The 27821-nt window shown below is 49.6% G+C and overlaps 1 protein-coding gene across 4 annotated transcripts in view; it reads left to right on the top strand.

Annotated features, from left to right (window-relative positions):
• HIF3A (hypoxia inducible factor 3 subunit alpha) overlaps positions 1-17077 on the top strand; it is a 32564-nt gene extending 15487 nt beyond the window's left edge. For 3 of the 4 annotated variants that reach the window (XM_081961506.1, XM_081961507.1, XM_081961508.1), the window contains exons 2-15: positions 5589-5779; positions 6518-6663; positions 7754-7838; positions 8473-8582; positions 8948-9162; positions 10139-10245; positions 10521-10668; positions 11749-11909; positions 12002-12234; positions 13171-13266; positions 14495-14877; positions 15714-15825; positions 15945-16050; positions 16921-17077. In XM_081961506.1, the coding sequence (XP_081817632.1) occupies positions 5589-5779; positions 6518-6663; positions 7754-7838; positions 8473-8582; positions 8948-9162; positions 10139-10245; positions 10521-10668; positions 11749-11909; positions 12002-12234; positions 13171-13266; positions 14495-14877; positions 15714-15825; positions 15945-16050; positions 16921-17072 (2245 nt within the window). In that variant the 3' untranslated portion in view covers positions 17073-17077. Of the gene's footprint in view, positions 1-2660; positions 2767-5588; positions 5780-6517; positions 6664-7753; positions 7839-8472; positions 8583-8947; positions 9163-10138; positions 10246-10520; positions 10669-11748; positions 11910-12001; positions 12235-13170; positions 13267-14494; positions 14878-15713; positions 15826-15944; positions 16051-16920 lie in introns of those variants that run through there. The other variant, XM_081961505.1, reaches the window with a different exon arrangement.
• Positions 17078-27821: the final 10744 nt, after the last annotated feature.

Genomic DNA, 27821 nt, shown 5'->3' with positions numbered 1-27821 from the left:
TAACACGCAGTCTGTGCGAACCTCAGATATCCTCAGTGGAGGAAGCACATTGACGTCAGAGATGCTACGAAGGCTTTGGAGATGCGTGCAAGCTCTGGCGTCGCCAGTCGCTGACGAAGGAGGGCTCTCTCGTTGCGTGCAGAACATGTCCCCGAAAATGTTAGGGTCCTCTCCCCCCCCCCATTGTAGGGCACCCGAAAGTCAGGGAGAAAGAGGTGGGCGGGTGGGTGGGTGGGTGGGAGCTGCAAAGGGGACGGAGCCAAGCCCCGAGATTGTGCACTCAGCCGCTGGGTCCCCCGTGGCTTCTCTGCCACTGCAGCTTTCTTCCTCTTCAGGAGATCTGGTCTTCAGAGGACTAAAATTAGAACAAAGAAAGAAAGAAGGGAGGGAGAAAGAAAGAAAGAAAGAAAGAAAGAAAGAAAGAAAGAAAGAAAGAGAGAGAGAGAAAGAAGGAAGGAAGAAGGAAGGAAGAAAGAAAGAGAGAGAGAGAGAGAGAAAGAAAGAGAGAGAGAGAGAGAGAAAGAAAGAAAGAAAGAAAGAAAGAAAGAAAGAAAGAAAGAAAGAAAGAAAGAAAGAAAGAAAGAAAGAAAGAAAGAAAGAAAGAAAGAAAATACTTGTAAACAGCTTCCAGGGCAGGGACTGTGGATGTGGATCTCTGCCCACGGTCCCTCCAACCTGGATTAATTTATTTTTAATTTGGAACAACCTTAAAGACTAGAAACTTGAAATGAGCGTGGGTGCAAACGAAAATTGAGCTTCCAGGAATGCTGCATTCCCAAGGATATGTTGAGGTGCAGATAGTCCTCGACATACGAGGAGCCCAACGTTTCTGTTGCTAAGGGAATCGTTTGTTAAGTGAGTTTTGTTCCCCTTTATGACTTTTCTCGCCACGGTTGTTCAGTGAATCACCGCGGTTGTTAAATTGGGAGCCCAGTTGTTAAGTGAATCTGGCTTCCCCGTTGACTTGTCTTGTCAGGAAGTTGACCCCATGAGACTGCGACCGTCATAAATACAAGCCAGTGGCCGAGCATCTGAATTTTTATTACGTGACTGTCAGGAGGCCGCAACGGTCGTAAGTGTGAATGTGATACGCCCATCAGTTGCTCTTTTCAGTGCTGTTGGAACGTCAAATGGTCACTAAATGAACTGTTGTAAGTCGAGGACTGTCTGTGTTGTATAATTGACTGTTCATAAGTCAGAAATCTCGGGGTTATACATGATGCGAAGCAACGCTTAATCCCGAGTTCATCACATTGCCACCGTTGCTAAGCGAATCATTGCCCTTGTTAAGTGAATTGCACAGTCGTTAAGCGAATCTGGCTCCCCCTCCCCTTGACTTTGCTGGTCAGAAGGTTGCAAAAGGGGATCCCACAGCCGTCATAAATGTGAGCCGGTGGCCAACCAAATGAATTTTAATCGCATACAGTATATCAGAGGGATGCAGCAAAGGCAACTTTGAAAAACGGCCCCAAGTCTCATTTTTCAGTGCCGTTGTAACTTTGAACGGTCACTAAATGAAATATTGCAAGCTGAAGACTCCCTGTACATGCAGTATGTGCTTGCGTGGCGTCTCGCTCAGAATTTGGGCATCCCAAGGAAAACCTTTGGCTTCCAGGACCTTCCTTTCTCCAAATAAACCTTCAATCGGATTTCATTCCAAATTCTGCAGTTGGGGGAAGATAAGGATAAAAGGGGGCTTCCCCCCCAAAAAAATTTCCTTTTCCTGCTGTATTTGGGGGGGGGGGCAGCAGGGCTGCGTTCGAATTCAAACTAAGTTTGCCCAGCCTGTACAAGCAGTCCTCGACATACAACCGTTTTAGTGACGGTCCAGAGTTGCAACGGCACTGAGAAAAGAGAGACTTAGTTCTCCACACTTGCAACCGTTGCCACATCCCCAGAGTCACATGATCAAAATGTGGATGATTTGCAACTGACTCATATTTATGACGGTCGCAGTATCCCGGGGTCACATGATCTCCACTGGCGACTTCTTGACGAGGGAAGTCAACGGGGAAGCCACATTCACTTAACAACCATGTGACGAACTTAAGGACTGCAGAACCTTGTGGCAAGCAAGGTCATAAAATTGGCCAGGACTCACTTAACAACCGTGTGATCAAACTTAACGACCGCAGCGATTCACTTAACCGCCCTGTGAACAAGTCAAGTCAACAGGGAAGCCAGATTCACTTCACAACCGCGTCACTCACTTAACGACCGCAGTGACTCACTTAACCACCCTGTGACGAGAACGGTCGTAACATGGAGCAAACTCCCTTAACTGCCTGGCTGAGCTCCAGAAACTTGGGACTTCCTTGCCGTTGTAAGTCGAGGACTACCTGCAGCCACGCAATGCCTGTTTATGACTCCCACAAGAGAACACACCTGTTCGCAGGTTGGCACAGGAGGTGGCATGAGGCCAGGCCCGGCTGGCCCGATGACCCCGCGGCTGAGGATGGCTACCGGCCATGCCACTTTGCTGACCCTTCTGTTTGGGAGGCAGGGAAGATAACCGCTATGCCACATGGCACCCTGTTGCCGCCTGTCTGCAAAACAGAGCCGCAGGTTGATGGGCAGAGTGCCAGGGCAGAGAAAGGGAACAGCCTGTACCCAAAGGAGAACCAGGAGGGGAGGGATGGTGGAAGCAGACCGTGGGAGGATCAGGAAGTACAAAGTCCGGCTTGGTCTACTCGGGAAGCCCGGGGGAAGCCAGAGATCGGCTATGTGGTGGCGCTGGAAGCGGGCGAGGGGCAGGAGATGGTGCAGGTAAGAGGCTTCTCTGGCACTGGGATGGAGCCCTCGGGGCAGGGCCTTCTGGGGCACGGCAAACTTCCAAGTCCTCCGCCTTGTATGGGGCTTGTGGTATGGAGGAAGCCTCTCTTGAAGATCTCTCTGGGCCCATCAGCAGAAGGCTTCAGGGCTTCACAACTGGTTTGAGGGTCTTCATAGAAGATACCTACGGAGATTCTCACTCATCCAGGTTACAGTTGTCTTTCCAAGAGTTTTCTTTCAAGAAGCTTCTTGGATGAGAAGCGAAACGTCTTGAAAGTCCAGTTCCTCTTGAAAAAAAAGAACCTTTGGGACTTCCTAGAAGATGTGAGCTTTGGTGGACTTCCAGAAGACCCTAAGACATTTCCAGGACAAGGGACAGCAGGATACCCCACCACCTGGGGCAGAAGTATGCCGGAAATCTTTAAAAAAAAAACTATGAAGTTCTGAGGATCTCTTTTGTTGAGGTCTCCTTGGAGAGGATCTCTCTGGACCCAACGGGGGTGAGAACTTGGTCTTTTCATTTGTGGAATTTGTGAAGGTGGAGCGGGCTGGTCTCTGACATTTTTTGGGGCAAACTATACCTGGTTTGCTCAGGAGAGTGGATCCAGGACACTTGGAGATCTCTCCAAAGGTTGGAACGTCAAGAAGCTCCATCCAAAGAGAAAGAGGAACTCAAGAAAGCTGAAAAATGGGCCACCTCGAACTCCAAGGGGCTGGGAAAAGAAGAAATATGGGTTCCAGGAACCAGTGGGACCCCAAAGAAGGATGTCAAAGCGACGATTGAGGTCCGGGAGTGTAAATAATGTTAGATTTTTGAGAAGGTTTGATAGGAGGGGAATGTTCATTTACCTTAATTCAGAAAAGGGAGATTGCCGGGACTTGTTGTCGAGAAGGCATTTAATTTGAGGAAAGTTCCTGTTTTGCAACCGTTGGGCGCCCTGCGCCCTCCCCTACTTCTGCTCACACGTCTCTGCTTCTTCCTAGTCCTCGAGCGCTTGGTCTACTCGGGGAAAGCCCCACCAGAAGACCAAAAGCAGAATAGCTGAGAAGGGTTGCCTCCGTCGCACCCCATGTGTCGGTCCTTGTGTGTTTTGAAACAAGTCAGGACTGTGACGTTGGTTGGCCGAGGTGGGCGGGTGTCTTGGCTTTGCAGGTAGTCCTCGACTTACAACAGTTCATTTAGTGACCGTGCAAAATTAACAACGGCGCTGGGAAATAAAAAAGGAACCTGTGACCATTTTTTGCACGTGGGACCTCGATAGCAGCCCCGTGATCAAAATTCAGACGTTTGGCAACTGACTCATACTTACGACCGTTGCTGGGTCCCCACGGTCACACGATCTCCTTTGGCAACTTTCCCGCCAGCAAAGTCCAGGGGGAGGTCCAGATTCACTTAACAACCGGGTTATTAACTTAACGGCCTCAGTGATTCACTTAACAACAGTGGCAAGAAAGGTCGTAAAGTGGGGGCAGAACTCACTTAACAACAGAAATTGGGGGCTCAATTTGTGGTCGTAAGTCAAGGACTACCTCTTCTCCTTCCTGTCAGAGATTTCTTTAAAAACCTGCTGCCCTAGAGTGCAAATTCGGGTGTGATCCAGGAAAGTAATTGCTTTTACACACAGAGTAAAGCTAACATTGTTGTGTTACACAGTCGGTTGGAACTGTTTGCATTTTGCTCAGGAAGATGGCTTCCTTAGTTATTGTATATTTTTAAATTAAATGTCTGCCTGGCCCTTCCTTCCTAAGTGACTCTGGATGGTTTCCATGTGATCAGCTTCCTCCTCTTAGTATTTTAGCCACTTTTATTCAGGGAGGGACTCTCCACCTTAAATCAACTTTCTTTCTGGAGGGAGAACTTTCCGCTGTGTGGACTTCAACTCCCAGAGTTCTCCTTGGCTGCCTGGGGAATTCTGGGAGTTGAAGTCCACACAGCGGAAAGTGGCCAAGCTTGGAAAACTACCAATTTAAAGAACGTGTAACGAAGACAAAATAAGGTGGGTTGTGGGTCGCCTGTTTAATATACAGTCCTGGAGCTAGAAGCAAAACCCAGAAAGAGAAAAGAAGCGATAATTGCATAGGCTGATTTATATTGGCCTCCTGATTTCCTTTTCAGGATTTCTTGAAATGTCCATTTGTTTATTTATTTATTGGATTTTTATCCTGCCTTTATTACTTGAACTCAAAGCAGTGAGCATACATCAGGGGTGTCCAAACTTGGCAACTTTAAAACTTGTGGACTTCAACTCCCAGAATTCCCCAGCCAGCTCTCCACAAGTCTTAAAGTTGCCAAGTTTGGACACCCCTGGCATACATAATCCTCCTTCGTCCTTCTCTTTTCCCCACCACAACAACCCTCGGAGGTAGGTTGGGCTGGGGAAAAGCTCTGAGTCACCCAGCCAGCTTTCCTGCCTAAGGTAGGATTAGAACTCCCAGTCTCCCGGTGATTGGCCCAAAGTCACCCAGCTGGCTTTCATGTCTAAGGCAGGACTAGAACTCCCAGTCTCCTGGCGATTGGCCCAAAGTCACCCAACCAGCTTTCCTGCCTAAGGCAGGACTAGAACTCCCAGTCTCCTGGTGATTGGCCCAAACTCCCCCAGCCAGTTTTCATGACTAAAGTGGAACTAGAACTCACCGTCTCCTGGCGATTGGCTCAAACTCTACTCAGCCAGCTGTCGTGCCTAAGGCGGGACTTGAACCTAATGAACTCCCTGCCTGAGTGGAGACTCGAACCCAGATCGATTTGCGTCTCATTGGTGCGTTCCCCATTAATCTTCTCACTAACCACTGATCGTCTCCTTGTCCCCCCCTCTCAGGTCCACCACCGAAATCCGGAAGGAGAAATCGCGAGACGCTGCGCGATGCCGGCGCAGCAAGGAGACAGAAGTGTTCTACCAGCTGGCCCATACCCTGCCCTTTGCCCGGGGGGTGAGCGCCCACTTGGACAAGGCCTCCATCATGCGGCTGACCATCAGCTACTTAAGAATGCATAAGCTGCTGAATTCTGGTAAGCATTTCCATGGGGGAGACCCTCACCCAAGGGGGGAGATGACAAAAACTACGGAGGACCCCAAAGAGGTGTTCTCAGAATAATAAGAGAGTGGGAAAGGGACCTTTGGAGGTCTTCTAGTCCAGACGTCTCTAACCTTGGCAACTTTAAGGCTTGTGGACTTCAACTCCCAGAATTCCTCAGCCAAAAGCTGGGAATTCTGGGAAATGAAATCCACAAGTCTTAAACTCCCCAAGGTTGACTGAGGAATTCTGGGAGTTGAAGTCCACAAGTCTTAAAGTCGCCAAGGTTGGAGACCCCTGTTTTAGTCCAATCCCCTGCTGCCTTTTTTGCTGAGATTTTTCAGCAAAACCGTCCCAAAACCTGGTCATTTAACCCTCAAACTGTCATAAAGGTGGCCTCATTGCTGAGTGTTAGAATTCTAGTCCCTCTTGTGAGATGGTGGACAGTCAGAAGTTCAAATCCCGGGTGGAATTATCCCACAGATAGGAACTTCGCATGATGACTAAATGACCTAGGACTCGGGCTGCCTGTAGTGACCCTGGCGGACTTTTACTTTGTCCTACAGGCAAAAAAAAGAAAAAGAGGTAGAATCACACAAATTCAGCCTCTGCTGTTGACTTTTTTTGACCCCCCCTTCCCCTCCAGTCATTTCTGTCTTGTAACTTTGGTGTGGGAAGTCACTCTGAATCTATCCTTGCCTTAAAGCAATTTCTACACCCTCTGTTGAACCAGGAGAATGGCAAGACCAAGTCAAAGCAGAGGAACAGGTGGACTCTTACTACCTGAAGGCCTTGGATGGCTTCCTGATGGTCCTGACCGAGGAAGGGGACATGATCTACCTCTCTGAGAATGTCAACAAGCACCTGGGTCTCAGCCAGGTGAGCGGGAGGAGCTCGCACAGGTGGGGGGGGGGGGGTTTCAGCCAAAGATGAGTCAGTCTGAACAATGGTTAAGGCACCAGGCTAAAGAGGGAGGGCTTGTGAGTTCTACTCCTGTCTTAGGCTTGAAAGCTGGCTAGGTGACTTTGGGCCAGTCGCCAGGAGACTGGGAGTTCTAGTCCTGCCTTAAGCATGAAAGCCGACTGGGTGACTTTGGGCCAGTCCTCCTCAATCTGCCCAACCTACCTCACAGGATTGTCGTTGTAGGGAAAGGAGGAGGAAGGTGGTGTGTTGAATATGTGCCCCTGCTTGAGTTACTTGTAAAAATAAAGGAGGGATACAAACAAATAAATAAAAATAATCAGCCATTCTTATGAATGTTGGATCCTGGAAGCATTTTTTGTTTGTTTGTTGGGGGGAGTCAAGACAAAGCATCTCTGTCAGCCTCTGGGAGCCCCCCCCTCCCCCCCCCATGCTGGCATTCTCTATTCAAATTTCAGGGAGGTCAACTTCAAAATTCCTCTCCCACTCCTGATTTTTGAATGGATCTGTTTGTTCTTTGGGTTCAGCTTCAATTTTATCTTTCGGACGATTTTGGAGAGACGGAGTCAAGCTGGGAGGAAAGTTTTGGAAGGCCGTTTTATGTACATTCCAGCAAACCTGGAAATGAACGGAGTTCCCCTTTTTTGCCGAAATCCACTCCAAACGAACCGCTCTGGCCTCAAATGCCGTGGGCTTTTTGCAAAACTCGGTGGTTTATTTATTGTTTCCCCTCTCTCTCACTTTCCTTGTCTCGGAAACGAAATCGCATTCCTGATTTCACCAAATAAGCAAGGGCCTTCTTTTGCAAAAAAAGAAGAAAAGAAATCTTCCCAATCTGGAATCTGATTGAAAAGTTCTGAATGGGGGAGAGGGGAGGGCAAGGAATAAAGGGCCTTTTGATTGGCTGGCTCCGGGGAGCCCTGCCCATCCGTTGGCACCTGGCCGAGGTGGGCTGCTGGGCAACCAAGCCTTCCTCACGGCTTCTTCCCTCCCTTCATCATCCAGATGTGCCTCATCCTTTGTTTTCCCCCTCTATCTCCTTCCGTAGCTGGAGCTGATTGGCCACAGCGTCTTCGATTTCATCCACCCCTGTGATCAGGAGGAGCTGCAGGACGTGCTGAGCCCCAGGCAGGGTGAGTCTCCCCTCGCCAGCCTCTTCAGAGTAGGGATGGGGGATCGCTACGAGGTCCCCTTTCCTCCAGCACTGGGCCTCTCTGGGCAGGCTGGGCAAAGGCTACCCGAATTCTGCACTCATACATTCAAATTGTAGGTTGTTGCTTAAGGTCCTTTAGCAGCAGCTCCTCCTCCTTCTCTTTCTCTTCTTTTCCTCCCCTTTCTCTTCCTCCTTCTCTTCTTCCTCCTCCTTTTGCTTTTTCCATTTCTTCCTCTTTCTCTTCCTCATTCTTCTCTCCTCCACCCCTCCCTTCTTCCCTTCCTTCCCTCTTCCCTCCATTCTTCCCTTTTTCCTTCCTTCCTTCTTTCCTTTCTCCCCTCCTTCCCCCGCTCCCTCCCTCTGTAGCCTTTGAGTTCTGTCTGTGACATTGTCCAGTGCAATCTGTCATTTCAGAGTGAAACAAAAACAGGAGGCAATGTTAAAGCCTTCGAAAATCTCCAGCTGCCCATTTTGCTGACACTTTTTTGACTCCCCAAAGCCGGGAGCTAGGACCAAACATCCCTCTCCCTACTTCCTGCTCTGCCCGTTGGTTCCCTCCATGCACCCCACAACCCCATATATCCTGATTAACCTTTCATCCCGGCTCTCCCCAGGTTTCTCCAAGAAGGCGGAAGTGAAGACAGAGCGGAATTTCTCCCTGCGCATGAAGAGCACGCTCACCACCAGAGGGCGCACCGTCAACCTCAAGTCTGCCACCTGGAAAGTGAGCATATATATATATATTTGTTTACTGGCCTGATGCTCTTCCCTGTCGCCAATGCGGAGTTTTTTTTCCCAGCAGATATATTCCCAGTGTGAGAACTCAGAGAGAGAAATATCTGCCTCTACCTAGGATTGAACTAGCAGCCTCCTGATTGTGAGGCGAAAGCTCCACCTCTAGGCCACGGCACCTGTCTTATAACTTATTATATATGATTATTTACTTATTTATTCAATTTATTTGCTGCCCGTCTTGTAACAAAACCTCTCCGAGTGGCTTTTTGGCACACTCAGAAGGCGCCAGCCAGAATAAACGGGCGCTGTTCCCACCCGTCGGTTGCCCCCAGCTGCTTCTTTCTGCCCTCCCAGGTGCTGCACTGCTCTGGGCACATGCGCTCCTATGCGCCTTCCAAGCCGGCCACAGGGAAGGAAGGGGAAGGGGGCTTTGCGGAGCCCCCGTTGCGATGCCTGGTGCTCATCTGCGAGGCCATCCCGCACCCCGCCAACATCGAGACCCCCCTGGACAGTGGCACCTTCCTCAGCCGTCACACCATGGATATGAAGTTCACCCACTGTGATGACAGGTGAGGGGGAAATGCCCGGGACCCCCACCCCCTCTTCCTCCACCCTCTGGTGAGTTGAGGAGATAGCAACTGAGGGAGACGCATTATCCAGAAGCCATTGAGTTCTGTCTGTGGATGATGGGTTCCTTGACCTTGGCTGGGATGTTGTGCCAAGGGGTTGCAACTATGATGTATAGAATGGACATGGCTGTTGAGCGAACAGAGTCAAATCCACAGGTAAAACTCTTTCTCTCTCTCTCTATATATATATCCATATTTATCTCTCTCTCTCTCTCTCTTTATTTATCTCTCATCTCTCTCTTTCCAAATCTCTCTTCTTTCTATCTCTATATCCATCTCTATCTATCTGTCTATCTATCTATCTATCTATCTATCTATCTATCTATCTATCTATCTATCTATCTATCTATCATCTACATATCTATATCTATCTATATCTGTCCGACTGTCTCTGACTCTGTCTCTTTCTCTATCTCACCCTTTGGCTCTCCAACCTGGAGAGTAACTAAATAAAAGAGATTTGATTTGATTTTGGAGGGAGAAACGTTGAGATACGTAAGCAAACCCCTCTATATTCAGTGTTTCTGCACATGAGTTTGGACTCTCCCGAATAGCAGTTCTTGTGTTAGCATCAGAACGCTCAACAATCCATGTGTGGCATTCATGTTGGGAGCTCTTGGGCTTCTGCCACACGGTCTGAATTCGTGGGCTAAGGGAACGCCATCACTCCAATCCATGACAGGCAGTTCTTGACATACAACCATTTGTTTAGTAACCATTAAAAGTTACAACAACGTTAAAAACGGGGACTTGTGGCCAGTTCTCACACTTACGAATCGTCTCAGTCCCGTGATCAAACTGGGTGCCACTTGGAGAATTCTGGGAGTTGAGGTCCACAAGTCTTAAAGTGGCCAAGGTCACTCGGTCAGAATATGATTCCCTGATGACTGTCCGCTCTCTTCTCCTCCTGGGCCAGGATTGTGGAGATGGCCGGTTACACCTCGGAAAGCTTGCTTGGCTGCTCCCTCTACGAATACATCCACGCCTTGGATTCGGATTCCGTCAGCAAGAGCATCAACACTCGTAAGTGAAAGCCTGTCACAGGCCTGGCCGGTTCCTTCCGATCCCGCGTGTTCCTCCTCCTGCCGTCCACTCCACACCTGGACGACGAAGGCTTGTGGGGGGGGGGTGCGTGTCGATATGGAAGGGGTCTGGGGTCAACCCAAACGTCGTATCCTCCCCACGAGAGCGAGCGCGAAGCAAATCCTGTTCCGCCTTACTGTCTCTTCCCCGTCTTCCCCCGCTTATCCGTTTGTCTGTCTGTTCTAGACTGTCTGTCTTTCACTCCCTATTGGTAGTGCTAAGCAAGGGACAAGCCGTGACCGCGCAGTACCGCTTCCTAGCCAGGAATGGGGGTTACATCTGGATCCAGACCGAGGCCACCGTCATCTCCAGCAGCAAGAACTCCCAGCCTGAGAGCATCGTCTGCATTCACTTCGTCTTGAGGTCAGCCCCCCCCCAACCCCTCCCCCCCGGAGGGAACTTTCAGATATGGGGACTTCAACTCCCAGAATGATGACACCAAGCTGGCAGGAATAGCCAACACTCCAGAAGATAGGCTTAAGATACAGAAGGATCTTGACAAACTTGAACATTGGGCACTATCTAATAAAATGAAATTCAATGGTGAAAAGAGTAAGGTTCTACATTTAGGCAACAAAAACGGAATGCACAGGTACAGTATAGGTGGTACCTTGCTCAACAGTAGTAACTGTGAAAGGGATCTTGGAGTCCTAGTGGACAACCATTTAAATAGGAGCCAGCCGTGTGCAGCAGCTGCCAAAAAAGCCAACACAGTTCTAGGCTGCATCAACAGAGGGAGAGAATCAAGATCACGTGAAGTGTTAATACCACTTTATAATGCCTTGGTAAGGCCACACTTGGAATACTGCATTCAGTTCTGGTCGCCACGATGTAGAAAAGATGTGGAGACTCTAGAAAGAGTGCAGAGAAGAGCAACAAAGGGCATTAGGGGACTGGAGGCTAAAACATAGGAAGAACGTTTGCAGGGTATGTTTAGCTTAAGAGAAAGAAGGACCAGGGGAGACAGGATAGCAATCTTCCAATATCTTAGGGGTTGCCACAAAGCAGAAGGAGTCAAAATATTCTCCAAAGCACCTGAGGGCAGAATAAGAAGCAATGGGTGGAAACTAATCAAGGAGAGAAGCAACTTAGAACTGAGGAGAAATTTCCTGACAGAACAATTAATCAGCGGAACAGAAGTTGCCTCCAGAAGTTGTGAATGCCCCAACACTGGAACTCTTTAAGAAGATGTTGGATAGTCATTTGTCTGAAACAGTATATGGTTTCTTGCCTAGGCAGGGGGTTGGACTAGAAGACCTCCAAGGTCCCTTCCAACTCTGCTATTGTATGGTATTGTAATTCTGAAAATTGCCATGTTTGAGCAACCTGTTGTCGAGAGCCACAATAGTTGTGGAGAAACTATCTCCTCCCAACTGTCTATTGTCTGTTTTCCAACCTGGCCCACCTTGAAGGGTTCCATGTTGTCTCCGTATCTTCCCATAGCCAGGTAGAGGAGGATGGCCTGGTCCTGTCCCTGGAGCAAACAGACCGCCAAGGTGAGCATCGCCGGCTGCCCCCGCCCTGCCTCGAAGGGCTGGACTCCGATAGCGCCTTGGAGGAGATGGATCCCAACGGAGGAGACACCATCATCAACCTCAGCTTTGGTGAGGAAAGAGGGCAGTGGGGGGAAAATGGGGGGGGGGAGGTGCCAACTTCCCCCTCCCCTAACTGAACCCCCAATGCTTTCGCTCCCCAGAGCTTCGGGGTCCCAAAATCCTGGCCTTCCTGCGCCCGGCCAACATCAGCGAGGAGGAATTGCAGCTGGATCCCAAACGCTTCTGCAGTCCGGATCTCCAGAAGTTGCTGGGACCCATCTTCGACCCGCCTGGGACCCAGAACTCCGCAGCGGGCACCGGGCGGGCAAAACTGCCCCTCCCGGTTTCCAAGACGGCTCCAGTGGTTAAGAAGGTGGCAGGAAATCACAATCTAGTAAGGCAACCTGGAGGGACACTCGGTGGGTGCGGGGGTTGTCTATCTATCCATCCATCAGTCTCTATGTGTATCCATCATCTATCTGTCCCTCTATCTTTCCATCCATCCAAATCTGTCTCTGTCTGTCTGTCGATCTATCTGTTCTGTCTGTCTATCTATATCATCTATCTATCTATCTATCTATCTATCTATCTATCTATCTATCTATCCATCCATCCATCCATCCATCCATCCATCTATCCCTCTATCTATCCCTCTATTCCTTGATCATCTATCTATCACTTATCCGTTCCTCTATCCCTCCCTACCTCTGTCTATCTATCTGTCTATCTATCTATCTATCTATCTATCTATCTATCTATCTATCTATCTATCTATCTATCTATCTATCTATCTATCATCTATCCCTCTATCTATCCCTCTATTCCTTGATCATCTATTTCCCATCCATTCCTCTATCCCTCCCTACCTCTATCTGTCTCTCTATCTGTCTCTCTATCTGTTTTATTTTCTTTCGGTCCCTGAAATAAGCGCTTGGCCTTATTTTTGGGGAGCCCTTATTATTTTTGAGGTGCAGGAGGAGGCGTGAGCGTGGTAACCTCATGGCTGCTGCTGTGTTGCAATATTTTCGTGGAGGGCTTATTTTAGCCCATGCGCTCAAAGGCCCAATTGGGCTTATTATCCGGGGAGGTCTTATTTTGGGGGAAACAGGGTATCTGTCTCTCTCTGGTTAAAAGGGGCCAGAGCCTACATACTCCTGCCCTCCCTCTGCTGATCACCTTGTGGTAACTTTTCCCTGCCTGCAACGGCCTTCGCTTGGCATCTCTGGGGGTGAGGAAGGAAGAGGCCCTATTTGGGATGGAAATTGGCCCCCGGGCGATGGGTTCTACCAGCCTTCAGCTTCCTTTCCTTTCTCCCTTCCTCCACCTGAAGACGGAGCTGCCCGAAGAGTTGATCTTTGACATGGAGAATGTCCAGAAGCTCTTTGCCTCCAACAAGGAGGAGCAGAGCATGGAGACGGCGCTGCAGGTATGGCTGCTGGGGGATCAGGGAAGGGGGTCAGTTGGGAGGCCAATCTACGGGTAGTCCTCGACTTACAACAGCTTGTGTAGTGACCACTCATAGTTATAAGGGCACTGAAAAAAAGTGACTTAGGACCATTTTAATCCCACACTTACCACCATGGCAACGTCCCTCATGGTCACGTGATCAAAATTTGGACACTTGGCAACTGACTCGTATTTATGACGGTCACAATGTCCCGGGGCCACGTCATCCCCTTTGGCGACCTTCTGACCAGCCGAGTCAATGAGGAAGCCAGATTCACTTTAAGACCACAACTCTAGCGATTTACTTCCCAGCTGTGGCCAGAAAAAGGCCGTAAAACTAACCGTTGCCTCGCTGAGGAATGGAGGTTTTGGGCTCAGCTGTGGTCGTAAGTCGAGGACTGCCAGTACTACCCTCATGGATGAAGAGAAGATCCTTCCTTCTTTACTTTCAGTTTGTCCTGTTCTTAGGATGAAACTCGGGTGGCTTTCTGGCTTTTCATCCCCCCAAATGATGGGAAAGGGGATTTTGGATTTTCAGCTACTGCGCTAACAAAATATTCAACCCATTTAGGAAAGAACCCCCATATTTTATGGTATTTTCGGGGGGTGGGGGCTCTGTTCTTCCGACTCTGACTCCATATCTATGAAGATTCCCCGTCATCCTGGTCGTGGTTGTCCCAAAGTGCTTTTTTTCCAAAAAGCAGCTGGACTTCCTTGGTTTATTATTTCAAAACATTTCGCTTCTCATCCAGGAAGCTTTTTCAGTTCTAACCGAATGACAGAGTTGGAAGGGACCTTGGAGGTCTTCTAGTCCAACCCCCTGCCTAGGCAGGAAACCCTATACCGTTTCAGACAGATGGCTATCCAACATCTTCTTAAAGACTTCCAGTGTTGGGGCATTCACAACTTCTGGAGGCAACTTCTGTTCCACTGATTAATTGTTCTCACTGTCAGGAAATTTCTCCTCAGTTCTAAGTTGCTTCTCTCCTTGATTAGTTTCCACCCATTGCTTCTTGTTCTGTCCTCAGATGCTTTGGAGAATAGCTTGACTCCCTCTTCTTTGTGGCAACCCCTGAGATATTGGAACACAGCTATCATGTCTCCCCTGGTCCTTCTTTTCATTAAACTAGACATTCCCAGTTCTTGCAACCGTTCTAGATTCTCTCTGGTTCCTACCTCTACTGAGAACTCCCTGCTCCCCGTTGCAGGATTACGAAGGCCTCGACTTAGAGATGCTGGCTCCTTATATCTCGATGGACGATGATTTTCAGCTCAGCAGCACCGACCATCCGCCGTGGCTGACCGAGAAACGAGGAGATCCTGGGGCAGGCCCCCGGCCCACCTCACCCCCTCCGAGGCCTCGCTCACGCAGTTTCCATGGCGTGTCCCCGCGCCCGCCGGAAGCAGCTCCTCTTCCCCGCTGGGGCAGCGACAGCAGTTTGAGCCAAGGCCGCCCCGTCGAGACCCCCCTGGCCAACTCACCCTGCGGAGAAGGCCAGATGGTGGAGATGGTGGCATCGGTCAAGATCCAGTCTGTGCAGGACGGGACCGGCCTGAATGGCCAGAGGCCTCCCATGGGCGGGAGGAAGAGGTCAGTTGCTCACTTTAATTGTATCAGAGTTTGGAGGGTGACTGACGGCGATAACACAAAAACAGGGAAGGTGAAGCTTCGTCTGGCCCAGCTCATCCACCTTACTTACCGTATTTTTCAGAATATAAGACGCACCTTTCCCCCCCAAAAAAAGAGGGGTGAAAATCTGGGTGTGTCTTATACACTGAATACAGCATTTTTGGCCTCCTGAAACCCCACCCCTTTGCAAAAATGAACGCGCAGAGGGTTTGGGAGCCTGCTAAGTGGTCCTGGGGGCTGGGGAGGGCAAACAATAGTGAAAAACGGGCTGTTTTTTGCTCATTTTTGCCTCCCCCACCCCCAAGTCCCGAGGAGTACTTTGCAGGCCTCTCAAACTCTCTGCATGCCCGGTTTTTCACAAAAAAGAGGCATGCAGACGGTTTGGGAGGCCTGCAGAGTGCAAAAACATTTTTTTTTTAAATTTACCTCTTCAAAATCTTGGTGCGTCTTATACTCTGAAAAATACGGTTCTTGTTCAAATTGGAAGTTAACATGAAAATTTTTTTGAGGAATGGGGGCAGCAATTCTTTAATCTGCTCATCATTGAAAGCAGTGTTTCTCAACCTCGGCCACTTTTAAGATGGGTGGACTTCAACTCCCAGAATTCCCCATCCAGCCCTGGGGAATTCTGGGAGTTGAAGTCCAGCCATCTTAAAGTCGCCGAGGTTGAGAAACATCCATCTAAAACATGTGCCCTTCATTGGCCAAGCCCACCTCTGGATTGTGTGGCAGCCCCCTCCCCCCCACCTCAGTTTGAACCCGTCTTTGGCTAAAGCTTTCCTCCGTTCCCCCAACAGGACTCGGGAGATTAGCCTGGATGAAGAGAGGGATCTCTTCCTCGAGACCAGCCCCCCCAAGCGGGCCCATAACCATGAGGCTGAGAGCTTCCTGATGCCCTCGCTTAGCCTGGTAAGTCCCGAGGTGCCCCCTGCATTGGGAAGGAGTTCAGCCGGGATGAAGCTGGCGCATCTTTTTTTTTGTGCCCACACAAAATTCCTTTGTGATAGACAAGCCTTCTGTCCTGCCAGGGCTTTCTGCTCAGCGTGGAAGAGTGCCTGGATGCCCGGTCCGAGCGGGGCTGTGGGGGCACCGTGGCCCTGGGCAAGAAGCTGCTGGCGCTGGAGGAACCCATGGGTGAGTGCCACTGGGGTCTGGAGCTGAGCGGTTGTGTGGACAAGGCTTGGCGGGGTCAGCCCAGAGCCCCTGTCCTGTCCCTTTCACCTGGCGGTCCTGAATGAACATTTCTCATGGGTTGTGCCCCCGATGGCAGCTTTGTGGTTTTGCAGGCATTTCATGATCCAACTAGGTTATGTCATCAGTGCTGGAAGGGTGTGGAGTTTGTGGATTGTAAGAGAAGGAGGAGGAGAATGCAAAGGGGAGGGGAAAGAGGAAGAGGAGGAGGACTGTGGGGTTCTAGGTGCTCTCTGAGCATGGTTTTGCAGACGTTTCACGACCCAACTAGGTTACATCATCAGTGCTGGAAGGGAGTAGGGTTTGCCCTTTTTTTTGATATACTGGTGGCTTGCCCTGACCGTGTGGGTGGGCTGATGTTTTCTTCTTGGCAGTTAAACAGAGAAGAAACCCCACTTCCGTTAAGCATTGATGATGGGACACCAGGAAGGGGCTGAGGGGTGGTTGGCCAGGGCATCCTCCTGAATGCTGGGAGATGTAGTCTTGTCAGGCACAAGCAACCGGGTCCATTCACAAAAGGGCCAAGCCAGCCACTTGAGTGTGCTCTTACCTATATTGTGAGAATCTCCCTAGACTGCTTGCCTTCCCTTGGGAACAACCAGGCGGAGTCAGGCTTATGCCTCTTGCAGCTGTGCAAGGATTCCAGGCTAGTTCCTCATTTGACGCTTCCTGCTCTCGTGGCTGGGATTTTCCCGACTGTCTCAAGACGTCTTACGATGGCCGGATTTCAGGGGGGATGCGGGTTAAAGGAAGGTCCCAACCCCCTGATGACCTCTCCCTCTCGCCTCCCCCTCCCCGACTCTCTGCCCCCAGGCCTCTTAGGAGACATGCTGCCCTTCGTCGTGGACGGCCCAGCGCTCTCCCAGCTGGCCCTGTACGATGGCGAGGAGGAGGTCTCCAGGCGTGGTGGAGAGCACTTCCAGCTGGGGGAGGAACTCCTGGTGGAGCTGGACCAGGCCACCTGAAGTGGCACCCTTGACCGCCCCCCCACCGCACCTCCATCCCACACTCCTGCTCTGCAGATGGGACACCCGGAACCAAATCCAACCAAATGCCCTCGGGGAGGGGTTCCTCCTGGCCCCTTCCCCCGCCCGTCCACCCTCCACTGGCGTTCTTAGGACTCTTCCTACCTCAGTCCCGTCCCCTTCCCCAGGCAGCCTCTCCCCTCCGGAGACGGTTGGGAGGAGGGTCTCTGCCCCCCCATTTGGTGCTTATCCACCTGAATGTTCTTGAAGCAAGAGGAAGGGGGCCAGGAGTGGGACCGATTCACGGAGGGGGTCTGCTCTCTTCATTTCCCCCAAAGGAAGAGAAAGCACCACAGAGGGATTCCCTCCCGGACGAGAAAGACGGGTGCAGCTCCCCCTTGGGAGACTCAGAACCCTTCTCCTCTGTCCTCAGCTCGCTAGGACAGATCCTTCAGAAGGCGCCTAGGCGGTAAGATCAGCCATTCCTGGGGCGAAGGGGTTCACCCCTTTGAGGGAGGTGGAAAGTGGGAGGGGACCCGCTCTGAGGACAGGGCAAACATCCGCGCTAGCCTCTCGGGGGTCGCCTCGCCACGACTTCCCCAGAACACTTACGGTGCTCCCATTGACCTCAACCCAAGGCCTCACCTTTGGTAAAGGAAAGCCAGAGAAGTCCTGGGAGCTTGTGCTCCTGAGAGGACATTTTGGCCAGGTGGGAACACCTGTCCTGGACTCTAGGGAGTGATCTTTTCCCCCCTAAGATGGCCCACTGATGGAATAATCAGCCCCCCCCCCCAGAACAGAAACGCTGGTGCTTCGGCCCCATCTGGGCCTACTTAAAGATTTCTCTCTGTTTACAAAACGCTCTCCGTCCTGCCCACGTTCGGTGCGCAGGATATCGGATGCCCTGTAGAAAACAAGGCAAGCTGGAAAGAAAATTCTCTTGAAAAAAACCCCCACGCCTATTTTTTAAAAAAAGCATGCCAGCTCCCCTGATCATGCAGTCGACAGGTGTGTTTTGAATGCAGGTCGCTGATCCCCATCACGGCAAGCCAAATCACATCTGGAAAACAGCTGGGTGGGGGAAACTGGCTAGCTTGGAAATTTTGACCCCCAGGAAGAAGAAAAAAAACTTGACTAGGAAACAACAAAAAATTATTTTTAAAAACCCAACACCCCACGCGACGTTTTGAACCTGTCAGTCATCAAAACGTTCCAGAAAAATAGAAAAAAATAACAATTGCAAAATCCGAAATCCTAAAAATAAGGATTTGCCAAATCCGTCACCCAAAGAGAAATTTTCAGGAGCCTTAAAAAGTACGGTCTGAAAAATCCAAAAAGACAAATCTCCCCGACAAGCTTTTTGTGGTGAAGAGGAGAACGGCCGTCCTCTGTTTTTAAACCTTCGCGAGGGCCGGCCGATCGCGAACATCTTCGATAACGAAACGCTTTCCGTTCAGCGAGTTTGAACCGGTGCTATGAAATGTTATCCGTTGTTAGAAATGACCTTGTTGTCGATATTTCAATCGCTATTTTTTTTTCTTACTACTTTTAACGAAAGGGGAATCGAAATTTCCCCGAAGGTGCTCCCCTTTCCCGTGTTTTTAACGCCTCGATCCCCGTCACGCTTACTTTGAAGTAAGTGGCGCTAAAGTCAGCGCGGCTCAGTTTGAAGTAATGATATAATAGCAGTTTTTTTTTCCAATTTGACTACTTTTAAGATATGTGGACTCCAACTCCTAGAATTCCCCAGCCAGCTTTGCTGGCTGGGGAATTCTGGGAGTTGAAGTCCCCCCATCTCCAAAGTTTGAAACACCATTGTGCAGGGATTCCATCCAACTTTTTTAAACCCCGATTTTATGAATGTTTTACTTAGAAGCTAATCTCATGGTGCTCAGTGGATTTACTTTACTTTCACCTCAAGTCGAACGCAATCTTTCCGGCAGCGTGGAAAAGCGACTCCGTTTTGGCTCGTGATGGGAAATATAACATTTTCCCAATGAGATCCCCAACTAAACTCTTCACCTTCGCAGAACTCTCCAACGGGCTTTTAAAAAATAAAAACGGAGCCGCTTTTCCATTCTGCCAGTCCGCGTCTTCTGGACAAGCAGACATTATCTAAATGTCCATTCGCCTTTCCTCTTCTCCCGTCTTCGGGATTGAGAAGGGCCCCCTCCACGTACGTCCCCCCCCCAAAGCTGTAATACTGATATAAAGGGGTTGCACTTAATTAAATAATCTCGACCAGTGGCCCAGGAAGGAGAATGTTGGCCAGTGTGTAAGTCCCAATGTAACGTTATCCCAGGGAGTAAAGCTTGATTTAGACTGGCTTCCAACTGCGCATAGGCACCGACACATAATCTGTATGTCCGAGACAGCTTGAGGTCTTCTAGTCCAACCCCCTGTTTAGGCTGGAAACCCTCTACCATTTCAGACAAATGGTTGTCCAATCTCTTCTTAAAAACTTCCAGTGTTGTAGAATTCACCACCTCTGGTAGCAAGCCGTTCCACTGATTAATTGTTCTCCCTGTCAGGAAATTCCTCCTTAGTTCTAGGTTGCTTCTCTCCTTGTTTAGTTTTCATCCGTTGCCTCTTGTCCTGCCTTCAGGTGCTTTGGAGAATATTTTGACCTCATCTTCTTCGTTGCAGCCCCTCAAATATAGGAAGACTGCTATCATGTCTCCCCCAGACCTTCTCTTTGTCGGACTAGCCATAGCCAGTTCCTGCATCCGTGCTTCACACGTTTTAGTCTCCACTCCCCTAATCAATTAATTAATCAGAAGACACTCTGGTCTCTGGAAATAATCCGCCTTCTAATCCCATGAAGCCAATTCTGAACTCCACTTTCCCGAAGGCAGGATCAGACACCAGGTAGTCCAACAACGTTGCACACCTTCCAAATCCCAATTCCGTGTTGTGTGGAGATGCACAAACTTCGTGCTGAATGTTAGACACCTTCTTTGTTGTTAAGTGCTTTGTCCTTTGAGCACCGCGTAGCCAGGGCGTCAACATTCGCGGGATGATGAAGGCCACAACTATGCAACCGTCCCCGGACGACAGGCAGGGTACGTTCCCTGGCATGCAGGGAGGCCGAAGTCTAAATCAAGCTTAACCTCTTGCCCGAATATCCCAGGGGATCCTGACTGAAATTCTCCTCTCCGCGCGGCACTTAAAACCCCCGCGACCCTTCCCTACAAATACACAGGGACGTTCTGTCAATCAATGCCTTTCGCGATGGCTTGGGAGGGAGGTTCCCCCAATACGCCCTTCTTTAGGAAAAGAACGAGTTTGCTTGTTTTTTGGTTTTGCATTTTTATCTAGAGGTATAGATGATAGATCTATAAATCCCTCCGTTGCTTAGCCCCCCCCCCCATGGCCTTGCTACTTTTCACAGCAAAATTTGACCCAGCTTTTTTGCATGTTAAAGGTTGGATTTCGCACCCGGTCCCGAACCAGGCTTACTCTGCACAATTCACTGCTTTTCCCCTCCCGCTGTGCAAAATCCTTTGGATTTAAACAAAAATAATAATAATAAGGAAAACGGAGTGATAGGAGACAAGTGTAAGCTAAAACCAGTGTTTCTCACGCCTCCCTTAGGTGTGCGAAAGTGTGTGTGTGCGTGTGTGTGCATCCCGTTGGTGCTTGTGTCTGAATAAGGTTGTCATTTAGCTGACGGGAGACCCAGGGACCTCCACTTTCCCGTAGCAGAAGTGGCCCGGTTTCCCAGCTAGGTAACAACCGCCGAAAGATCTCGATTTCAGAAGCTCCATATTTGTAGAACTTTTAGCCAAGTTCTCTCATCCCTCTTGGTGCTTTCTTCTCCTCGGCCCCCCCACACACATGGGGACACTCAGTAGGTGGGGGGCACCCATCCACAGGTGTTAATGGGCCCACACAGGACAGGCAAGTCCTGACCCATGGTCCACGCACGACGGCCCCCGTTTTCCAGAGTGGGGGCCGGCTCCCATCCAGCTGGGGAATGACCGTTCTGCAAATATTTTGGGGACCGTCCCCCCCTCTTGCAAGAGGCGGCAACGGGACAGGTGAGCTCTCTCTCAGAGCCCCCCCCCATCCCGTTTTCTTTCCCAATCAGCCGCGTAGAAAACCGCAGTCTTAAAGAGGGGCCGGCCCTGCCCTAGACACCACCTTTGCCTCGGTCATCGTTCACCCGTGCCTTCACATCGACAACGTCACCAGCTGCAACCGCCAAACACCAACCCAGCCATGAATCCGGCCCCTTCCGATCGTTTTCCCGGTTGAGGAGTGGACACGGCTGTGGTCTGTGGCACAGTGGAACGGGAGAACGTGGCTAATTCCCAGACCCTCCTGCACAAGGTAGGCTCCTTCTTGGTGCCACGGAGCACGGGACACCCCCCTTCCCGACATCATCGTCACTTGGCAAGTTTCGCGGTTCGGAACGCGAGAAGATCGCCAAAAGGGGTTGTGAGGAGAACCTGCTCCGCTCGGACCTACCAACCCGGACTTTTTCCCTTTCGTCACGAGCCAAGCTCTCACGCACACCTACGTGTACGCCCAAGATAAGTGCACACACCAATGCAGTACACACCAAGCACGCGCAATCTCACAAATCGACGGGCCGCAACTGGCTCAGGCAGCTGTATTTTTGTTTTTTCAAAAGCCGCACTTGACAAACACGCACAGAACAATAGAATTTCAAAGCCAGGTGAAGAACGCAGGATAAGATGTCTCTCTCTCTCTCTCTTTCTCTTTCTCTTTCTCTCTTTCTCTTCTCGTTTTTGTTGAGTTTGTTAGGATTCTAATTTTAAATCCCCAGCCACAGAGCAAAGGGGCATCTTTGCCTCCACTGACCGTCCGCTGTTCCATTTTGCTTTCTTTGTATCGTGTCACCTTTTGAATCCATTTCCTTCGTCGTCTTCTTCTTTTTTTCTTGGAGATCCTGGTGGGAAAAAAATGATGGTTCTCCCCGATTATTGTTGCCGTTTGCCGTTTTGCTGTTATCATAGGAATTGTAGCTTTTTAACCCGATCGTCTGCCCCAAAGCTGGACGCCATCGCCGCCTGCACGCTTCTCCTTTGAATGTCCAGCAGACCAGCTCCACTTGGGGAAGGAAGAGCAAGAGGCCGGTGTCCCTGGGTCGCCTGGGCCAGCGCCCGTGTCCACTACCCCTCCTCTCTTGGCCTGCAAGGGGAACGTTTCTCGCCTGCTGTGGCCGTTTGTACTTCTGGGGACGCGTCGCGTAAGGGTGGCGTTTGGTGCTAAAGCTCTCCCCCCTGAGCAACGGTGCTCTGTTCCTCCTTGAATTTAGACCACGGTGTGGCCATGGTGCTCTCGTCCCCTTCCCAAGCCACCTGGAACGGCTGCCAGCCGACAACAACCGGGCAGCCGACCACCCGCCCGATCCTGATGGAGATCTGACCTCCGGCTGGCAGCGCTGCCCAAGTGCCCATGGTGCTCTTCTCTCTCACGGCCCCTCCGCCCCGCCAGATGACCCAGAGGCAGTGGTGCTAAGAACCCCTTGCCCCTCTCAGCCCTTACGCGGAGGTCGGTTTGAAAAGCAGGACCTCCGCCCAAAAAGCCCCCCGGCTCTTCGAGTCTGCCTTGACCGGGAAATGGAACGGATGTTCTTCCAGAGACCTTCGGACGAGATGGAGATAGTGGGAGGTCAGTGCACCTAAAAAACGCTGGTCTTTGGTTGCGGTTGCTCCGTTGCTAGCCATGCGGTGCCCTCCCTCTGCTCTGCAGTGGTAGTGGGTGGACGATGAGCTGTGGGAAGTGAGTGGTCATCTCCCTTTGGTGATGGGTTCCACCTAGCCCAAAGCAGAAGATCTATGGAGATTCTCAATCCTCCAAGTGATCTGCTTTCCCCAACTCGGCGCCCACCAGATATGTTGGTCTTCTGATGCCATCATCTCAGCCATGCTGGCTAGGAATGTGAGCAGCAAATATTCCAAAGTCTGAGGGCTATTCCAAACTGATGAGATCGGGGCACAGCGGGGTGACCCACTGGCAGCCTACCGACACTGGCGCACTGCTCCTCCCGTCGTCTCTTCCTACATGGAGAAGAGTGGATCTTCAATGGTCTCTGGAAGATCACCCGCTCTACCCTGCTACGATCCAGAGACACAACCTCTTGCTCTTCCGGCCACCCCCCTTTTACGCACACACATCGCCTTTCGCCCATATTGTTGTTATGCCAGCCAGCATTGATAAGATTATGGTTTGAAAACTTCTAGAGAAGTTTTCCCTGGTGGACTGGTCTCCTTGGGGGTTCAGCCTGCTCAACATTCTCTGGATCTCTGGCCCAGAATACCCTTGTTTTATCTCAATGCCAAGTCCAATTATCTGGCCAGGTGCCCCGTGCGATCTAGATGTGTGCCCCAGAGACGGGCCCAGCATCCTTCAATCCTCCAAACACAAGACTTGGTAATATCCTCTCCTTCTCCTACCAGCCTTTGAGGCTATCCATCCATAGTTGAGGTCTTCACTTCCCTCAGGTGCTTTGTCTGATTTCCAACGGGGGGAGGTGGGTGCCAGTCATTTGTTTTTAAGCCAGGTTTGCTTATCACGGGGCAAAACAACGCTGGAGTTATTGGCGGTTCAGCGTTGTGGGACACCCCCCCCCCAAAAAAAAACACCATCTCTCGTATCATATAAACCAGGCCGTGGCTCACTTTGGTTGGCCACGTCTGATTATACAAACCTAACAATTCCAGATTTCGGGTTTAATCAATATAGACTAAGAATCCCTGCTATGCCAGGGACATTTGAACATGCTTGTGGCAGCTTTGTTGAAAATGGGTAGTTACGCAAACTGGTTAGAGGTTAGAGGCCAATGATTAATAAATATAGCGCCCACTTTTTCAAAAGCCGATGTCCTGAGAATATTCGTAGCTCAGGATTGAACTGTGAGAACCTTGGTACTCTCTGAGATGGTGGCTTTCTTTCAGATGTTTCATGACCCAACTAGGGAACATCATCAGTGTTGGGAAGGAGGAGGGTTGCGGAGAAGAGGGGGAGAAGGACTGGGGTTGTTTTCCTGCAGGTGTTTCCTGACCGAACTGGGGAACATTATCTGTGCTAGAAGGGAAGTGGGGTCTGCGCTCTCTACAATGAGTTTGCTCTACAGTAAGCAAACCACCCTCCTTCTAGCATTGATGATGTTACCTAGTTTGGTTATGAAACATCTTCAAGGAAGCCACCAGGCTCAGAAAACCCCTCAAATACCTGACATGTTGACCTTCAGCCTTTATCATCCTTATTCAGCCGGGCTTAGATCACGGGGCTCTGAAATCCCATATATTCAGGAGGCCCCGTGAAGAAGTCAAAGCACATAATTTTAGAAGTTGGGAAGGAGACGAGGAGATCGCCCTGGCAAATGGCAGCCTAAAAAAAATGCAACTTGTCAACAGAATGGAACTCGTCTCATGGGAGTTCAGGTTAATCCAGAGTGACCGTGGTTTTAAGATCAGGTTAGTGCAACTAAGTCTTCACTTTGGATTCAGACAGTTGGGGTTAGCTCTTTCAGACACGTCTAACCGGGAAGGTGGTCCGACTTTTGTTAACGCCAGTTTCCTAAATTCTGATGGCAAGGAAGCGGCCTCCCGGCTTGGCCTCCCGCACATACTGGTTTGGTTTGAAAACCTGTCTAAATTGGACCGCATCGAGCCGGGGCGGATGGGAGGGCCCACCTGCAATTTTTACTAGCGGTTTGGGCGAACCGGTCGGCACTGGCTGAATGCCACCTTTGTAAGGATTTCTCCGCATGAGAGGTGAGACACAGCAATTTCCTGTACCTCTTTAACCAACCTCCAGTTGGCAGTAGAGAGCTTCTTAATTCAAATGTTTCGCGACTTTAAGATGTGTGGACTTCAACTCCCAGAATTCCCCAGCCAGCTATGCTTGGAAGCTATGCTGGCTGGGGAATTCTAGGAGTTGAAGTCCACACATCTTAAGGTTGCCAAAGTTGAATAATACTGCCAAGGTGAACCTGTGGCTGAACACCAGACCTATCTTTGAACATCTGGCTGGCATGACAAAGACTTTTGGGAAGGCCTTTTCAAAGGAGATAACCGTGCAGGAGACTCCGGCGTCTTTAAAAGCTTTGGGAATCTCTTCGTATATAATTTTGATATATAAATATATATATAAATATATTATTTTCCTCTTTATCTTTGTGTATGGTTAATTTCCCCCTTCCCCTCTCTGTGGCGGGATCAAGTTTGGCCCCCGTTATGTCTGTATGTATCACCGTTGTGAAACATAAAATACGTCTGGTAACATGCAAAGGACTTCACGTGTGTGCGTGTGTGTTTTTAGCCTTCAGAGGCAAGAACAACAAGGACCAAAATAAACCCTTTTGGGGGGAGGGGGGGAGGGGGGAGGAAAAAACAGCTCTGTTGAAGCAATTTTGCAAAATGCAAGCAGTCCTTGACTTACAACACAAAGGGAACCATTATTGTCGCTAAGTAAGAAGTCACATCTGAGTGGATGATGCGGGAGCGAGACCCTGTCTTAAGTCATTTTTTTCCCGTAGTTGTAAGTCAAGGGTTAGTCCTCCACTTGCGACCACAAAGCCCAAAATTTCTCTTGTCAATCAAGACCGTCGTTAAGTGAGCTTTGCCCCCATTTCATGACCTTTCTTGCAACTTGTTGTTAAGCGAATCGCTGCTGTTGTTAACTCCACCGGTCGGTAAGTGAATCTGGCTTCCCCATTGATGTGGCTTGTCAGGAGGTCGCAAAACGGGATCACACGACCCCGGGATGCTGCCATCGTCATAAGTACATGCCAGCTGCCTGGCATCCAAAGTTTGATCGTGTGGCCAAGGGAGATGCCGCAACAGTCATAAGTGTGAAACACAGTTGTAGGTCACTTCTTTCAGTGTCATAATTTTGAATGCTCACTAAACGAATTGTTATAAGTCAAGAACTGCCTGTGATTAAGGAAAAGATGGAATGGCTGCAAAGGTTTTTTTTTTTAAAAAAATTGGTAGTATTACAGTATGAGAATAGAGTAATAGAGTTGGAAGGGATCTTGGAGGTCTTCTAGTCCAACCCTCTGCTCAGGCAGGAGACCCTAAACCATTTCAGACAAGTGACTATTCAGTCTCTCCTTGACAACTTCCAGGGTTGGAGCACCCACAACCTCTGGAGGCAAGGAGCTCCAGTGGTTAATTGTCCTCAGTGTCAGGAAAATTCTCCTTAGCTCCAGGTTGCTTCTCTCCTTGGTTAGTTTCCATCCATTGCTTCTTGTCCATAGGTGCTTTGGAGAACAGCTTGATTCCCTCTTCTTTGGGGCTGCCCCTCAGATATTGGAACCCTGCTATTAAGTCGCCCCCGGGCCTTCTTTTCATTAAACTAGACATACCCAATTGCAGCAACAACCCAATTGTTCCTTATACGTTTTAGCCTCTAGTCCCTGAATCAATTAACCAGAAGACATTCTGGTTTCTGAAAATAATCCACCTTCTAATCCCGCAAAGCCAATTCTGAGGTCCCTAATCCTGAAGGCAGGATCAGAACACCAGATGCAATGCAACATTTGCCCATCCTTCTCCACCTGTGCCACTGATTGAGCTTCTGAGCATCTTCAGAAAGCCTTAAATGTTGGGGCTTCTGTGGGGCAGAGAAGCAACAGCCGCTGAATCTTTGCTTTGGCTTCAGACTGCAGCAGATGCTCCGAGCGCCAGGGATCGATTGGTGGAGGTGGAACGATTCTGGCCCAAAGAGCAGGGCAAGCATAGGGGGCAGAATTCCTGCACCTTTCCTGCACAAACTGCCTCATCATAACAGCACAGAAGCAGAAGCAGCAGGAATATCTGCAGGTCAATGCATGAGATGGGGATCATAATTTCTACCCTACCTAACATGCAGAGGATTGCAAGCTTAAATGTCCAGGGAATCTTAACAGCCAAAGCTGCTTTTTTTATTTAGCTAGAGTTTTATCTCCACCCAGTGGTAGCAAAGCAAAAATGCAGGCAATTTAAGTCATCCCTAAGAGAAACTTAACCATCACAACGGAGCCCAAATGTTCTGTTGTTAAGTGAGACATTTGTTAAGTGAGCTTTGCCTCATCTTATGACTTTTCTTGCTACATCCGTTAAGTGAATCGCTGCAGTTGATACATTAGTAACCTGGTTGTTAAATGAATCCGGGTTCCCTCGTGACTTTGCTTGTCGGAAGGTCGCAAAAGGGGATCATGTAACTCCAGAACACTGCAACCATCATAAATATGAACCAGCTGCCGGGCATATGAATTTTGATCATGTGGCCACGGGGATGCCGCAAAGGTCATAACTGAAAAACAGTCATACGTCACATTTTTCAGTGACGTAACTGGTCACTAAACAAACTCTTGTAAGTCAAGGACTAGCCATAGGAAAGTTAGTTCAATACAGAAATAAACATTTCCTTTTTTTTCCTGCACAGAAAATGGGATACACAATAGTAGCTACTTTTCTCTTCCCCCATAAGTCCTACAGACAACGTGAAAACAGAGAAAACAAATTGACAAATACTTGTAACTATTCAACATCACTTCTGACTGTCATCAGATGTGACAAAGTGATAGGGAAAGATTTTTAAAACAACATTAAAAGATGGGCAGGTGGCACAAGAGTTCAGTTTACATTACTTCACTGCATACTCGGCACTGGGTGTGGTCCTGAATATAAGATCTATTCAAATTACAAGGGTTGGAAACTCAGGAAGCAAGGCACAAAGTGCTCAAAAGCCAAGTTACCAACTTGAGCAGCTTGTTAGAAAGGAAGCCAA

This window comes from Natrix helvetica (genome assembly GCF_964273705.1).
Source record: "Natrix helvetica genome assembly, chromosome: 9".
NCBI lineage: Eukaryota > Metazoa > Chordata > Lepidosauria > Squamata > Natricidae > Natrix > Natrix helvetica.
This window is presented reverse-complemented; position numbering and strand designations above follow the sequence as displayed.